Genomic DNA, 17,353 nt, shown 5'->3' with positions numbered 1-17,353 from the left:
TCAACTTTTATTTCTAACAATGAGGGGCCCATTAATATCACAGAAGCACAGAATTCTTACAGCACAGAAGGAGACCATTCAGTCAATCATGTTTGTTTCAGTTCTCCCTATGAGTAATTCACCTCGTGCTATTCCCTACCTTCTCCCCCTAACCCTGCACATTCTTCTTTTTCAGATAACTGTCTAATTCTGTTTTAGGTACTTCGGTTGAACCCACCTCCAGCACACTTAGGCAGTGCATTCCAGTCCTTAACCATTCACTATATACAAGTGCTTTGCCTCATGTCAGTTTTGATTCTTTTGCCAATTTCTTTAAATCTTTGCCCTCTCATTCTCGATCTTTTCATGAGTGGGGTCAGTTTCTCAACATTTACCCTGTCCTGACTCCTCATTCTTTTGAAAATCTCATTCAAATCTCCTCCTCCTTTTCTCCAAGGAAAACAGTCCTTACTTCTCCAATCTATTGGAACTAAGTTTTCTCATCCCTGGAATCACTCTTGTGAATCTATTTTGGAATCTCTGCAATGTCTTCACATCCTTGATAAAGTGTGGTACCCAGAATGAGATGGATTTTCAGCTGAGGCCAAATGAGTTCAACATAATCTCCTTGCTCTTGTACTTTATGTCCCTGTTAATAAAACCTAGGATGCTATATGCTTTATTAACTGCTCTCTCAACCTGTACTCAGGTCCCTCTGCTTCTGCACCCCTTCAGAGTTGTACCCTTTATTTTATATTGTCCTTCCATGTTCTCTCTACCGAAATGAATTACTTCACATTTTCAGCATTGAACTTCATCTATCACCTATCTACCCAATCTGACAACTTGTCTATGCCCTTAGGAAGTTCTAAACATTGTTCCTCACAGTTCACAAATGTTAAAATTGAGTCCTGTACATCAATGTCTAGATCATTAATATATATGTCAAGAAAACCAAGGGTCCCAACACTAACCCACAGGAAACTCCATTAGAAAACTTCCTCCAGCCCCAAAAACATCCATTAATCACTACCCTCTGTTTCCTGTCACTCAGCCAATTTCATATCCATGTTGTTACTGTCCATTTTATTCCATGATCTCTAACTTTGCTCAAAAGTCTATTGAGTGGCACTGAAATCCATGTAAGCTATATTAACAGCATTGCCCGCATGAAATTATCTTATCGAAAAAATGTAAGCAAGTTAGTTGCACACAATTTTCCCTTAACAAATCCATGCTGCTGTAGTGAAATAGAGTAGAGTGTAATAGAATAGTAGTGTTTTGAGCAATGTAGAGCATACTGTAACAATGACATCAATAGTCATATGCTAGATACTTTGGAGAAAGGATGGAATAGTTTACACTCATGAGAGGCATATCCACTGTGTAACCTTTCTTCTATATAATGTGAATAAATCAGCTTGAAGTAACTACCAGAGTACATAGAACATCGAACATTACAGTGCAGTACAGGCCCTTTGGCCCTTGATGTTGCGTCGACCAGTGAAACCAATCTAAAGCCCCTCTAATCTACACTATTCCAATATCATCCATATGTTTTTCCAATAATCATTTGAATGCTCTTAATGTTGACGAGTCCACCACTGCTGCAGGCAGGGCATTCCACGCCCTTACTACTCTCTGAGTAAAGAACCTACCTCTAACATCTGTCCTATATCTCTCACCCCTCAATTTAGAGCTATGTCCCCTTGTGTTAGCAAACACGAGTAGATCTACAGTCTCTCTGGATAAGATAGACCATGCAACCAACATTTGAAACACCAATTTTCCTCAATTAATTCACATTTGTCCATGTGACTATAAAATCTGTTTCAAGAAGTTTCTCCACCACTTGGCCTGTAATTGCTGGGCTTCACACACTCAGACAGGACAATAAATTTGTCTCTATGAAAAAGGGAAACATGGGACACAGCCTATAATATAGAATGGATCTTTTATGAAGATAAATATTATAGGTGGGATTTTCTGGCCATGTTCACCCCAAACCAGAAAATCCCACTCGAGGTCAACATTCCATGGTCCGCCACTCGCCCGCTATGATTCCCATGGTGGGCCTACTTTTCTGGTACAATACAATGGAGAATTTTCCACTGAAGTTGCTTTACATTCCTCAGGTGGATGTAGCTGTTACTAGGGGGCATAACTATAAGGTTCATGGTGGGAGATATAGGAGGGATGTCCGAGGTAGGTTCTTTACTCAGAGAGTGGTTGGGGTGTGGAATGGACTGCCTGCTGTGATAGTGGAGTCAGACACTTTAGGAACTTTCAAGCGATTATTGGATAGGCACATGGAGCACACCAGAATGATAGGGAGTGGGATAGCTTGATCTTGGTTTCGGACAAAGCTCGGCACAACATCGAGGGCCGAAGGGCCTGTACTGTGCTGTACTGTTCTATGTTCTATATGGTTGAGCAAGAGAAATTGTTTTGAAGCAAAGTCTGGTCAGTCTGATTATCTTCAGTGGAATCAGCATCTTTTCAGCATATGTTTTTAATAAAAAAGGGTATGATAATAGCATCAACATATTCACAAAATGGTACAATGCAAACCATTTTGGTACCACAAAAAGACAGATGTCACAAGATAAATGAAGGCCATATGAGTACATTTTTTTCAAAAGCCACATATCTACCAAATTGGCTTTTGCATACAAAATTAGATGACATGTGAGGAAAACATTTTTGGCCAAAATATAAAGGGCGCAGACCAATGAATGGTCAGAGGACATCTTTCCTGTTTCAGTGGAAATGTAGAAAGAATTTGCACAGTGTTTGAATCAAGTTATTATATGTAAACTGGAAACAGTGGATTGTAGCACTGAGTCAGAGAGCACACCCTTCAACAATTCACCTGCAACCAACTTTATTCCTCAGGTAACAACCATTAATTGCTTTCAAAAATAATTACAAGGATAGTAACAAACTTCACTCCAAGTACTTTCTAACCTTCTTCAACAAACAGCACAATTCAGTCACTGAGACAACAACAACTTGCATTTATATAGCACATTTAGTGCAATAAAACATCCCAAAATGTTTCCATTGAGTTTAAAATCAAAATGTGACACTGAGCGACACAGGGCAGATGATCAAAAGCGATAAATTTTAAGGAGTGTCCTAAAGGCAGAAAGTATGGTGGAGAGGCGTAGAGAAGGAATTCCAGAGATTAGTGCATTGACAGCTGGCCCGGCCATTGATCATGAATGCTCAAAAGGGCAAAATTATATAGGAGCGTGGATATCTCATTAGATAATGGGGCTATTGGAGATTACAGAGATAGGGAAGGATGAGACCATGGCAAGATTGGAAAACAAGGATGGGAATTTTAAAATCGTGGCTTTGTTTAACCAGGAGCTAGTGTGAGTTAGCAAACGTAAGACTGATGGGTGAATGTGATTCAATATGGATGAGAAAGCAACAGCAGACCTTTGGATGAACTCAGGTTATGGAGAGTAGAATGTGGAGGCTGGTTAGGAGTACATTATGACAGTTAAGTTCAAAGGTAACAAAAGCATAAATGAGGGTTTAAGCAGCAATAAGCTGAAACAGGGATGGAATTGAACAATATTACAGAGGGTTGAATCATGAATAATGTTCGCGACTGGGGCAGCCAAATCTTTAATCAGTAAGGAAATCAAGCTTTATGGGGATAAGGTGAGAAAGTGGAGTTGAGGATTATCACATCAGATCAGTCGTGACCTCGGAATGGTGAAACATAGTAAATGGGCTGAACGGTCTACTTTTACTACTACGTCTTACGGTCTTATAAATGGAGAAGAGCATTCTTAGTGATGGCACAGATATATGGATCATCATCTAAGGATCATACATAACATTAGTTTGTGAACAGTCTGGTTCAGCCTTAGACGATTGGAGTTTGTTGGTAAGGAACAGTGTTTGTGTGTGTGTGCATTGTGTGTGCACCGTGTGTGTCTGTGAATTGTGAGCCCTCATCTCCTGAAAATACAATGCGACAATGCAATTAATTTGAATCTCCTGTACAATAATTCCTTCACAGGGATGGTGTCCAAAAACTTTACAGACTGCACAATGTACACAATAATTAGCCCCCAATAATCAGTGTGGCTTTTGCACATCTTCCACACCGCACCCCCCTCAGCCCCCTTCCTAGGCCTCAGGACCATGTACCTTGTCAGTTGTGTATAATGCTGCCTTGGACTTTTGGTCATTGCACAAGACAATACCCTAATGGATCCTTCCCACGAGTTCCCCAATGTGTACATCCCCATAAAGGAACCTCGCACTTGACATTCGCCCCTTGATATTCAATGGCATTACCATCGCTGAGTCCCCCACTATCAACATCCTGGGAGTTACCAGTGACCAGAAACTGAACTGCACCAGCCATATAAATACTGTGCCTACAAGAGCAGGTCAGAGGCTGGAATCCTGCAGCGAATAACTCACCTCCTGACCCCCCAAGGCCTGTCCACCACCTACAAGACATAAGTCAGGAGTGTGCTGGAATGTTCTCTCCTTGCCTGGATGAGTGCAGCTCCACTTCCTCCTAGCTGGCTGGGCATGCTTTACTTTTTCAGCTGCTGGGCCTTTAATTATCATGAGGTGAGCTTACCATTCTCTTCGCAGGATCAGCAGCAACACCAAGAGTGGTGGCCACTGCCGGTAATGCAGCTAGGTCTAGCAGGAGGTCTTCAATTGTGAACCCGGATCTCCAGAGATCTCAAGTAGGCCCAGTGAGGGCTGGGGTTGGTCAGGGGTGGGTATGCACATTGGACAGGGTGGGGGATGAAGGCAGAGAAAAGTGTTGGGGTGACTCTGATTGGCAGCAGGCACCCAAAGGGAGGCACAGCCTCCTTTCATTGGCTAGCAGCCCACAGAAAGCAACTTAGAGGGCTGCATATTGGGCATGATCTCTTCCTGCTGCCTATTAGATCTGAGCAGTGGTGGGGTGAGACCTTTAAGTGGCGGCTATCTGCTGACTGAAGAGCCTGAATTAGGCCATGGGTGGGCAGCCACCTGACTTCTCCCCCGCCACATGTAAAATCATGGCGGAGGTACAGGCGAGCGGTTCAGCAGTGGGCATGCTGCAAATGGCATTCTATTTTATGGGTCCACCTGCCAGCTTTCCCACCACTCCTGGTGGCACATAAAATCAGGTCCTGTGAATGGGTAATGCTCAGATTGAGCATGAAATGAGTGTAGTCTGTAGACAAAGAAAGACAGAGTTATTGTAGGGGGTTGTGGACCAGGAAAGAATATGTTGCAGTATGAAATAATGGGGTGAATCTTGATTTCATAACAGTAAGCACTTTACTTCATAAAATAAATAAAAATTTCAAAGTTAAAAGTTAGGATGGGATGATCTGAAAACTTGTAAAGGTAAACCTAAATAAGAAATTTCCATCTATCTTTACTTGTGCAAGGCTTTTGAATACAATTAAAATTCTGTTTGATTCCAGGTGGCACAACCCATGGTTTATCCCAACAATGAAAATGAATGTCTCCATGTCCCTGCTGACTGTCTATGGTCTGATTCTTCCACTTTTCGTCATTGATTCCCTTCAACAAGGTAAGAAATCCTAATTCACTGCAATGGAGGCAATGAACTGGAGCAATTAATCATTTTAACAATGGCTTTAATGAGTGTAGAGGAAGATTTGGAAAAAAATGGGCCCTAATTTCATAAAATAGTTCTGTATTTTTCTGAAAGTTTTCAAAAAGAAAAACAGTCACGTACTACTGAGTTTCATGATGTCCCAACTTAATTAATTAGGCAAATTCAATTAGAAAGCAGAAGTTTCATTAGTTCAGGTGTTTCTAATGTGTCGGTGTGGACTCAATGGACCGAAGGGCCCCTTCTACGCTGTATAATTCTAAGTTTGAATATCAAGTACAATACTTCCTCTGTGGTAGACAGTTTTGTAAACATAAGGCTGAATTTTAACTGAAACTTCAGAACAGATGGGTTTGGTGAGGGGTTAATGTCTTGTAAATCTGATTCCCAACCCAAACACACCTTCTTGCTGTCCATTTCTGCCTTTAACTGAAGCTGGAAGTTCATGGGGTGAGTAACCTGAACCATGAAGGCAGTTTCCAGCTGTAGGCCTCTGCTTTTGAAATTTCATGAGCATTGGAGAACAGTAAGAAGTCTCACAATACCAGTTAAAGTCTGACAGGTTTATTTGGTATCATGAGCTTTAGAGCGCTGCTCCTTCATCAGGGGAGTCCACCAGAGTGGGGTGTAGGGGAGGGTAGAAATCCATACCTGATTGTTTGGGGGGCTGGAGGAACTGGTGGTGAAGGGTTGCATAGGGGATTGGTTCAGCTGTGGAGGGCCTGGGTAAGATTCCCTGTCAAAGAATCGGTGCAGACACAATGGGCTGAACGGCCTCCTTCTGCACTTTAGGGATTCTATGAGGTTGAGCAGTTCATCGGGGAAGAACTGGACCTGTTGGAGTGATTGGGGCCTGGTTGGGGGAGGGTCAGCAGGGGCCTACTGATGGATTGGGAATCCTGTGAGGAGCTGTGGGGATGGGGCTTGTGGAGCGCCCTGATCATGGGGGTTCTTCAATCAGGTACTGGTGAGTCACCCCTGTTCCCAGAATGAAAAACACGCACACAACAGGGATGGCCTTTCGGTTTGGATATCAGATTTGTGATCAATGCCTGTCGAATCAGATCCACCCTCAGAATCGAAAGAAATACAAAAGGAGGTCTGTGGTAGACAGTTTTGCATTCCAAAGATGTGTGGGTTAGGTTGATTGGTCGTGCTAAATTGCCCCTTGTCCTGGGATATGTAGGTTAGAGGGATTAGCGAGGCAAATATGTGGGGTTACAAGGATAGGACGTGGGTGAGATTGTTGTCAGTGCAGACTTGATTGGCTGAATGGCCTCCTTCTGCACTGTAGGGTTTCTATGAGCTACAGCAGTAAGAAGATGGATCAATTGCTGAAAACTACCATGTATAGAGTTCATTAGAAAAAGTACAGATTCAGCAAAAGCCAAGCTTTTCAATCTTTCCCCCATCAGGTCACAATCTCCTTCTCCAGGTTTGACAGCTCCCACATTTAACGCAAGAGTTCATTAGAAAAAGTTCAGACTCAGCAAAAGAACTTCTGTAAAAGCTTATCCAAAATCTGTGGATTGGACATTTCAAAATGTTAAGATTTGTGTAGCCTGCTAAATTGGGCTCTGCAGCTGGTATCAAGTTTATAGGGGCCTGGAATCCTGAAAATGGTACCAAGGACGCTTCCATTCCCGGTGTCGCACATCAGCTTTTTAAAGGTGTTAGCCTGGGCAGGCTCTGTGTGTGCTGGGAACAGGCAGGGTGGACAGTACTTGATGACACTCAGCATCTGTTACTGATTTAGCACCAGACCTGCCATTCTAGAGCAGACAAGTTCAGATAACATCCTGGACCCGATTTTACCATTTTCATTCTGAGTGCTGAATCTGGGCGCAATTCAGATCCGACTTGGAAAACTGTTCCCAGGTGCCCCCATACGCACTTAGCCTGGAAAAAAAATCGCAGGTCTGAATTGCGCTGTGGGCGGGGCTTATTGCGTCTGAAATGCTGCAGCTCTGATTAGAGCTTTGAACTGCGCATGCGCAGTGAGAAAAAAACTTGAAAAACGCGCTCCTGTCACATCGCTCCTGGGCTACAAAAAGTGGATAAAGTGGCCCGGGAACGAAGGGCCCCACAGACATCGCTCCACCCCCCACAACATAACTGTCCCCTTTATCCACCCACCCCCCCCCCCGCTACCCAGACCGATCTGCCCCCTTCCCCCCCATCGATCACCCGCAGAGTGGCAGCGGATCCCCCCCTGCTCCTGCGCCCCGCCCACCAGAGATCCATCTGGCCTCCCTCCCCGCTCCACCAACGATCTGACTCATAGAGCCGTTGGAAGCTCTGAACTTACCTCTTCAGAAGCTGGAGCGCCCAAAACAGACCTTTGCTGAGCATGTCTGTTTTGCGCCGAATCTGGATGTGCGAATGCGATGGTAAAAGGGGAAATGCTGATAAAGTTGGACGGGTAGCCCGTTAATTCAATTTAAATACATACAAATACATTTAAATCGCCATTGTGTCCATTTCGGGCATGATTCGGATCTTGGCCATTTTCGGGCCTTGGTAAAGTGGGCATCAGCGTGGACGCGGGCGCGGATCGCGTTAATGGCCTCACACCTGACTTTACCAAGTTTTCGCGTCCAAAAACAGGTGCGATGCAATGGTAAAATTGGGCCCCCTGTCTTAAATAGCTGTGAAGAGGGACTGAAGAGGAAAATAAAACCTTCAATCTGTGTCCCCCTCATCCTTGTATGATTAGTTAATCTTTTCTTTGTCTCCCTTATCTAAATTGGATCTTGCACACTTTCATCAAATTTCGCCTCAATTTCCTTTCCTCCTAGGAAAACAAGGTCAGCTTCTCCAACCTCACATTGTAACTAAAATCCCTCAGTTCTGGAACCATTCTGGACAATTTCCACTGCAACCATCAAGATCCCTCGGATCCTCCCTGTAATGTAGTGACCAAAACTGGATGCAATGCTCTCGTGACCTAACCAGAGCTTTATAAAGCATTACTTCCCTGCTTTTATATTCAAAACTTCTATTTATGAAGTGCAAGATCCAATTGGCTTTGCTAACTAAATGGGGTGATCTTGAGCCTGCATGCTCCATCTGTGGGAATGGCAGCATGCATTCAAAATCCAGAGAACGTGAGTTTCTAAGTCTGATCTTATCGGCCCCTTGCCAGTGGAGTGACCCGAACTCCAGGTCACTCCACTGAGTCCCGCATGAAAGTTAAAATTAATACATTATCAGGTCATTTGCAGGCACCCTCTCTGAGACTTCCCTCTTAACGGAAAATCAGCAGGCACCAGTGTGCCATCACACCAGCGCCATTCACAACAGGTCTATATAATCGTGAACCTGACACCTTCACCTCTGAGGGGGAGTTCAGAGGTGAGTGGTCAGGCAGCCAGCACCCTCCACAGTGTGCACTGCTCAAGGGGCACTGGAGAGTACTCAAGGGGGCAAAGATAAGTTCAACTCAGGGCCAGGGGTGGGGTCCCAGAATTGCCAGATGGATCTGGAGGGGGTCACTTACCTTCCCTTCATGTTGGGGCACCCTTTGCTCTAAGCGGACGAGTTCATATTGCAGCTGAGGGAATGCCTTTCCTTAGTGGGGACATGCAAGAGGGTGGGACGGATGTAGAACTGCCATTCGCATACTCCACAGGAATAAGGCACCAGGTGACGTAGGGACCCCGGTTCGATTCTCGGCTTGGGCGACTGTCTGTGTAGAGTCTGCATATTTCCCTGCATGGGTTTCCTCCGGGTGCCCTGGTTTCCTCCTACAAGTCCGGAAGACCTGCTGGTTAGGTGCAATGGTCATGCTAAATTCTCCCTCAGTATACCCGACCAAATGCCGGAGTGTGGCGACTAGGAGATTTTCACAGTAACTTCATTGCAGTGTTAATGTAAGCCAACTTATGACACTAATAAAATAAACCCAAACTAAACTTCTATTATCACTAAAGTGTGGCACTGGAAGTAATGCAGCGATTACTACTTTCAAGGTCATAATTTTGAACTTCTTTCTTACCCCTGAAAATCTGACTTTAGGACCTGAATATCTTCTCTCATAATATCATTAGTACTGACGTATACCACAGCCTCTGTTTAATTCCCTTCCTTCCGCAGAATATTCTGCCCCCTCTCCATGATGCCCTTTACCCTGACACCAGATGGCCTCATGCGGGACTCATGTTGACTGTTACAGAAATGCCTGTCTGATCCTCTAAGCATGGAATCTCCTATAACCATTGCATTTCTAATCTCTTGTGGAGTTCCTTTTCCATGGTGCATTGGCATTGACTCCATCAAGGCTTTGTCACTCTTAAGACTCTCTGATGCTGAGGACTGGTTTCAGAGTTGATCATACCCTGAAGAGTCCTGTACTTTCTGTCTCTTCCTGCTGTTCCTCATGGCCACCCATATGCAATCCTGAACTCTTTACCTGTGGGGCAACCATCTCCTCAAACATACTGAAATTGAGAGTGATTAACACATCTTTAAGATTTAATCTACAAGGTGAAAAACCCACTGTAGAATATTTGGCTGCTCTAGCAATGGGATAAAACATATCAATAAAATATGAAGGAGTCATTTGGTAGTACAGATTTAAGCATTGCTGAAATAAGACACATGCTGTAGAAGCTTTTCATCTTGCACTCATGAGGAGAATTCACAAGAGTACCAAAATGTGATGGGAACAACAATTTATACTCCTCATTGATTGGTAAGTGGACTCTGATTAGTAGAGGCATTGCCATGGAGAATGCAACAGTTTACTAATAACTGACAGCTCACTACCAAGCTTTGTTTAAATTCAAACCAGGCATGTTGGTTCCTGATTGGTCTCGGCATTTTCCTAGGGAATGAGCTGGGAGATGGCTATCAGCAATTTTGTTTAGTTGAGAAAGGTGCAATTGCATGCATATTCCCCATGTCTGCAAAGGACAGGGACCTGTCCAGTAACATGTGTAGCTTCTAGCACATGAGTCACAATGCCAGCTGATAATTGGTTGTCAGTGTAATTCTTAGCAAACTCAAGATTGTTTTGTGAATGTTGTCCAATTCTGAATCACATCTAATGCAGGACGCTAACATCGCGATTCCCCTGAATCGGGATTAAGTGCTCACACCAGTGGGAAAATAGGAGGGCATCGAGCTGAAGCTGGGAGTGTCTGTTGGGTGGGATTCACCTACATGATGGATGCAAAGTTATGCATCCCGTGAATCATGCATGCCAGCCCAGCTGTTCAGAGATCGGGGTGCCCTTTTTAAAGGATGCCCCAATCTCTGCGCACAGAGACAGATCCCCTCCCCATTGAAATGGAAATGGTGCCCCCCACACTGACCAGGAGATCACTATCAATCCCTCAGCAGAGAAGGGAATCCCCCCTCCAACAAATAATGGGTCATCCCCCACACCATGCAGACACGAGGGCAACCCTAACCCCCCACTTAGCCCCTACTCACCTGCCCTTCCCCACTCAGGCACCCATTCAACCTCCCCTCCCCATTCAGAACCTCCATTCACCTCCGCTCCCCACTCAGACTCCCCGTTCAGTGCCTTTCTCCCTCAGACCTCCACTCAGGCCCAGCTTCTGGTCAGGTGCCTTGGCAGTGCCAATGGTGTACCGCCCCCTGGCACCCTGACACCCTGGCCTGGAACCTTGGGGTCCAAAGATGTGCGGGTTAGGTTGATTGGCCATGCTAAAATTGCCCCTTAGTGTCCTGAGATGCGTAGGTTGGAGGGATTAGTGGGTAAATGTGTAGGGATAAGGGGGTAGGGCCTGAGTGGGATTGTGGTCGGTGCAGACTCGATGGGCCAAATGGCCTCTTTCTGCACTGTAGGGTTTCTATGAGTCTATGATTTCTATGATAAGAGGGGCAAGGAGGTAGGTCCAATGGCAACATTACCTTCTGCCTCTGCAAGGCTGCAGAAGAAGAGTCCCTCAAAGGTCCTGGGGATTGGATGGGCTCATGCTGGGGGCGAAGTGTTGATCTTGCCATTTTTTCCTAGTATAGGGATCTCATGGCTGTACTGCCCTTCCTAGTTTGTGAACAGAATTCCCACTCACCTGAAGAAGGGGCTTGCAGCTCCGAAAGTTTGTGTGGCTTTTGCTACCAAATAAACCTGTTGGACTTTAATCTGGTGTTGTTAAACTTCTTACTGTGTTTACCCCAGTCCAACGCCGGCATCTCCACATCACTTCCTACCCCTGGCAGGCCTTAAGATCACTCCTGGCATGGTGTTTTCAAGTGGCCCTGTGATCAAAATCTACATTTCTGCCTGTCAGCTATGTAAATTCAGTGGCCTGGTCACTTTAAACTCCATGCCTCCAAGTCACCTGGCAGGATTTTAAATCACAGCAGCACTTTATTCTGTGGCAGGGATTTTCCTTTCCCTCTGTCAGAGCTGCAAGTGTGAGCAGACCCCCTTGAAGTCCTTTGACAGAGAAGCGATGTCAATTTTACCTGAGGGGGTTCCATCCTCCACGACTGTGCACTCAGTCCCAATGTATTTACACAGCTTTGATTTGAAGGGCCCGATTTTACCAAAAATTCCAGGCGTGAAATCACGGTAAAGTCGGGTGTCGGGCCTTTAACGCGATCTGCACCCGATTTCGAGCAGATCGCGGCTTTACCGAGACCCGATTCGGGCGCGGGTCTGGCCCGCACCCGAATCGGGCGGCCCGACGATTTAAATGCATTTGCATGCATTTAAATCGACTTAATGAATCGCGCGCCCAACTCTACCGCCAAATCCCACTTTACCACCGCGCGGCCCAATCCGAATCCACGTTTTTAGTGACCTGCAGAATAAAAGTCCGAAGCGGATTTCTATTCTGCAGGGGAATCTCAGAAGCCCAACCTCCCCGACCATCCTTTGCGAACCTCCCCCCCCCCCCCCCCCCCCCCCCCCCCGCTAACCACCCCGGCAGACCCCCCTGAGAGGCAGGCCCCCCTCGGCAGAGCACACCTCCAACTTACTTCGATCGCTGGTCTCCCTCCACCATCCTTCCGACCTGCAGTCCTTCAAGAGCCTGCAGCACCTTCCTGGCCTTCCGCTGGCGTCCGCCGGGGGGGTGGGGGGTGCGGGGGTGCGGGGGGGGGGGGGGGTGGGGTGGTGGGGGGGGGTGGGGGGGGGTGGGGGGGGTGTGGGGGGGTGTGGGGGGTGTGTGGGGGGTGTGTGGGGGGTGTGTGGGGGGTGTGTGGGGGGTGTGTGGGGGGTGTGTGGGGGGTGTGTGGGGGGTGTGTGGGGGGTGTGTGGGGGGTGTGTGGGGGGTGTGTGGGGGGGTGTGTGGGGGGGTGTGTGGGGGGGTGTGTGGGGGGTGTGTGGGGGGTGTGTGGGGGGTGTGTGGGGGGTGTGTGGGGGGTGTGTGGGGGGTGTGTGGGGGGTGTGTGGGGGGTGTGTGGGGGGTGTGTGGGGGGTGTGTGGGGGGTGTGTGGGGGGTGTGTGGGGGGGTGTGTGGGGGGTGTGTGGGGGGGTGTGTGGGGGTGTGTGGGGGGTGTGTGGGGGTGTGTGGGGGTGTGGGGGGGTTGGGGGGGTGGGGGGGGTGGGGGGGGTGGGGGGCGGGGGGGGTGCGGGGGGGGTGGGCTCAGATGGATCGCTGGTTGCGGGGGAAAAATATTTCAAAATATGGTACATGGTATATTTTGAAATATTTTCCCATATTTGTGACTGTCAGGTTTTTAGTTCCTGCGATTATAATTTTGACATTGTCTTCCAAAGGGAATTCCTCTAATTCTGTTGCAATGTTCAGATGAAAACAAGATTTAGTAATCTCCTTGAATCTTATTTCCACAAGTTCCACCACGGGGACAATTCTTCCAAGTTCACCACAGGACTCTGAACATTTGAGCATCAACAATCCAGTTACAGATCACAAATGTATTATACAGGTCACTAATTGCTCACTAGGACACTGTAGTTTAATTACCTTTCCCATAAATAATTAGGCAGCATGAAGAAGATGCTATATTATTTTCAGTTTGCAAGATTCTCCCAAGTCCATCCTCCCCGCCTCTCTGCTGTTTTTTCTTTCGCGCCCGGGTGCACTGCTTCGGATGTTTTCTGAACTGCGCATGCGCAGTTCAGAGCTCCGATCGGTCCGGCAGTGCTAAGCCCCGCCCACAGCGTGGTTCGGACTGGAGCCGGCAAAACGCGTATGGGTGCGCTGGAAAGAGGACTCCAGGCTCGGACCTATTTGACGCCCAGATTCAGCACTTAGACTCAAAATGGTAAAATCAGGCCCGAAGTCTCGGAGCCTACCTCGCAAGCTGAAACCTTTGAAACCCTCTCTATTGCATTGAAACATTTGATTCCTGTGAATTTTAAATGCAGTGCCTTGAAATAGGCTTCCATTGACAACTTAATGGACTTTAACAAAGAGGTTGTGCTGGAATCTTTGAATGGCATCAAGATAAATAAGTTGCCGGGTCCAGATGGGATATACCCCAGGTTACTGTGGGAGGCGAGGAAAGAGATTGCAGAGCCTCTGGCGATGATCTTTGCATCGTCGATGGAGACGGGAGAGGTGCCGGAGGATTGGAGGATTGTGGATGTGGTTCCCATTTTCAAGAAGGGGAATAGGTATAGCCCAGGAAATTACCGACCGGTGAGTGTAACCTCAGTGGTTGGTAAGCTGATGGAGAACATCCTGAGGGACAAGATTTATGAGCATTTAGAGAGGTTTAGTATGCTGAAGAATACTCAGCATGGCTTTGTCAAAGGCAGATCGTGCCTCACAAGCCTGGTGGAGTTCTTCGAAAATGTGACTAAACACATTGACGAAGGGAAAGCAGTAGATGTGGTTTATATGGATTTTAGCAAGGCGTTCGATAAGGTCCCCCATGCAAGGCTTCTAGAAAAAGTGAGAGGGCATGGGATCCAAGGAGCTGCTGCCCTGTGGATCCAGAACTGGCTTGCCCAAAGGAGGCAGAGAGTGTGTATAGATGGGTCTTTTTCTAAACGGAGGTCGGTCACCAGTGGTGTGCCCCAGGGATCTGTTCTGGGACCCTTGCTGTTTGTCATTTTCATAAATGACCTGGATGAGGAAGTGGAGGGATGGGTTGGTAAGTTTGCAAATGACATGAAGGTTGGTGGGGTTGTGGATAGTCTGGAGGGATGTCAGAAGTTACAGAGGGACATAGATAGGATGCAAGACTGGGCGGACAAGTGGCAGATGGACTTCAACCCAGATAAATGCGTAGTGGTCCATTTTGGCAGGTCAAATGGGATGAAGGAGTACAATATAAAGGGAAAGACTCTAAGTACTGTAGAGGATCGGAAGGATCTTGGGGTCCTGGTCCATAGGACTCTAATATCGGCCCCGCAGGTGGAGGAGGTGGTTCAGAAGGCGTATGGTGTGCTGGCCTTTATCAATTGAGGGATTGAGTTTAGGAGTCCGGGGATAATGATGCAGCTATATAAGACCCTTGTCAGACCCCACTTGGAGTACTGTGCTCTGTTCTGGTCACCTCATTACAGGAAGGATGTGAAAAAGATTGAAAGGGTGCAGAGGATATTTACAAGGATGTTGCCTGGATTGTGTGGCATGCCTTATGAGGATAGGCTGAGGGAGCTCGGTCTTTTCTCCTTGGAGAGACGTAGGATGAGAGGAGACCTAATAGAGGTATATAAGATGTTGAGAGGCATAGATCGGGTGGACTCTCAGAGGCTTTTTCCCAGGGTGGAAATGGCTGCTACGAGAGGACACAGGTTTAAGGTGCTGAGGGGTAGGTACAGGGGAGATGTTAGGGGGAAGTTTTTCACACAGAGGGTAGTGTGCGAGTGGAATCAGCTGCTGTCAGTGGTGGTGGAGGCAAACTCAATAGGGTCTTTTAAGAGACTCCTGGATGAGTACAGGGGACTTAATAGGATGGAGGGTTATAGGTAGGCCTAAAAGGTAGGGATATGTTCGGCACAACTTGTGGGGCCGAAGGGCCTATTTTGTGCTGTAGTTTTCTATGTTTCTAATGGATTTTTACGCAGCCTCCAGTCATCTATGGTTATTTTAATTCCCCTTCATGCTTGAATGCATCTCAAGTACCTCCATTGTTCCTACCCGCAATGTTTATGTAGACTCTAAGCCTGTTTGGCAGCTGTGGTTTCTTCAAAGGGTTTAACTTTCTCTTTTTCAGACCACTATTGATATTTTGACAGTGATGAGGAGTCGCCATGTCATGTAGTGAGGCCAACAGCTGAAACCTAATAACTTTTTTGCTGGCCGGGGCGGGGGGGGGGGGCGTCGGGGGGGGGGGGGGGGGCTGGTGTTGGGAAGGAAACATTGTTGGATTTAGTTCTGTGCAATGGAATGGGTCAAGTATCAGTGGCAGAGAATATGGGACAAAAGTGATCCCAATATCATTCGACTTTGAGTAGTTATGAAAGTGGACAAGGAACAATCAAAGGTGAAGATACACAACTAGAAGAGGAGAAATTCAGATCAGCTGAAAGGAGATCTGGTGGATAGGAACCAGGATCGACAGATAAATTAGTAAATGAGCAATAGAAAGCCTTCTAAGAGATCATCTGGGTACAGTATAGGCACATTCCCATGAATCAGAAAAAAAGATATCCAAACCTAGAGCTCCAGGGATTGATTCAAGATTTAGAGATTAAAATGAAACAGAACAAGAAAGTTTATACTTAGTGTTAGATTCATTATTCAATGGAGAAAAAACGCAAAACTGAAAGTGCAGAGGAGAACGAAAAAGAAAAAAAAGCGGTTGAAAGATTGTACATGTAAAGGTTACTGATAACAGAAAAGGGACAATTAATGTCTTTTATAAGCATATAAATATTAAAAGGATAGTCAAAGGCAGGGTGAGGTCCATTGAGGGCCAAAAAGACCTTCAGAAGGCATGGCTGAGGGATTAAATTAATGTTTTGCATCTGCTTTCACAAGAGGATATTGCCATTGTCATACTTGAGATAGAGGCAGTAGAGAAAGTGAATAGGTGAAGAATAAAGAACAGCTACATAAAAGGTTGGCAGAGCTCAGAGTAGAAAAGTCATCCAGGATACATTCTCACTTGCTTATGGAATTAAAGAGAAAGTAACTAAAGAGTAGTTGGCCGAAAATCAGTGGGGAAAGGTTTTACAGATAATATTAATTGTCACTTGGAAAAACATGGCTTAATAAATGGCAGCATTTACAAATTTGTTAAAGGCCTTCAAAGGCAAGCCTGCTACTAAGTGAGCCAATGTTAGAAAAACGGAAGTTCAAGGAATTAAAGGATCGATGCCAAATTGATTAAGAGAGAGAACGCAGAAAGTAGTAGTGAACCATTTTTTTCAGACTGGAATGAAGTACGCAATGGTGTGCCCCAGATGTCCATATTGAGACCGTAATTTTTTTCTTTTATTTATATTCGTTCATGGGACATGGGCGTTGCGGGCTGGGCCAGCATTTACATCCATCCCTGAGGACATTAAAGAGTCAGCCACATTGCTGTGGGTTTGGAGTCACATGTAGGTCAGACTTGGTAAGGACGGCAGATTTCTATCCCTAAAGGACATCAGTGAACCAGATGGGATTTTACAACAATCAACAATGGTTTCATGTTTATTAGAGTTTTAATTTCAGATTTTTATTGAAGTTAAATTTCACCACAAGCTATATACCTAGAGAGATCCCTGAGTTTCTAGATTACTAGTCCAGCGACAATACCACTATTTTTCAATGTTTGCAGCTGAAAGTAAGCTTACATATCTCGGAAAAATAATTAGTGAAAAGGTTAGCAGCAGATTTCAGGAGGACATGAAAAATGGCAAAATGGATAGTCTTA

General features: G+C 46.0%; 1 protein-coding gene across 1 annotated transcript in view; it reads left to right on the top strand.

Moving 5' to 3' along the window:
• LOC144503790 (collagen alpha-3(VI) chain-like) overlaps positions 1-17,353 on the top strand; it is a 253,899-nt gene that overhangs the window by 22,813 nt on the left and 213,733 nt on the right. The window contains exon 2 of the mRNA XM_078228676.1: positions 5,442-5,551. Coding sequence (XP_078084802.1) covers positions 5,470-5,551 — 82 coding nt within the window. The 5' untranslated portion in view covers positions 5,442-5,469. The remainder of the gene's footprint in view (positions 1-5,441; positions 5,552-17,353) is intronic.

Source organism: Mustelus asterias, chromosome 14, assembly GCF_964213995.1.
Source record: "Mustelus asterias chromosome 14, sMusAst1.hap1.1, whole genome shotgun sequence".
Lineage (NCBI taxonomy): Eukaryota > Metazoa > Chordata > Chondrichthyes > Carcharhiniformes > Triakidae > Mustelus > Mustelus asterias.
This window is presented reverse-complemented; position numbering and strand designations above follow the sequence as displayed.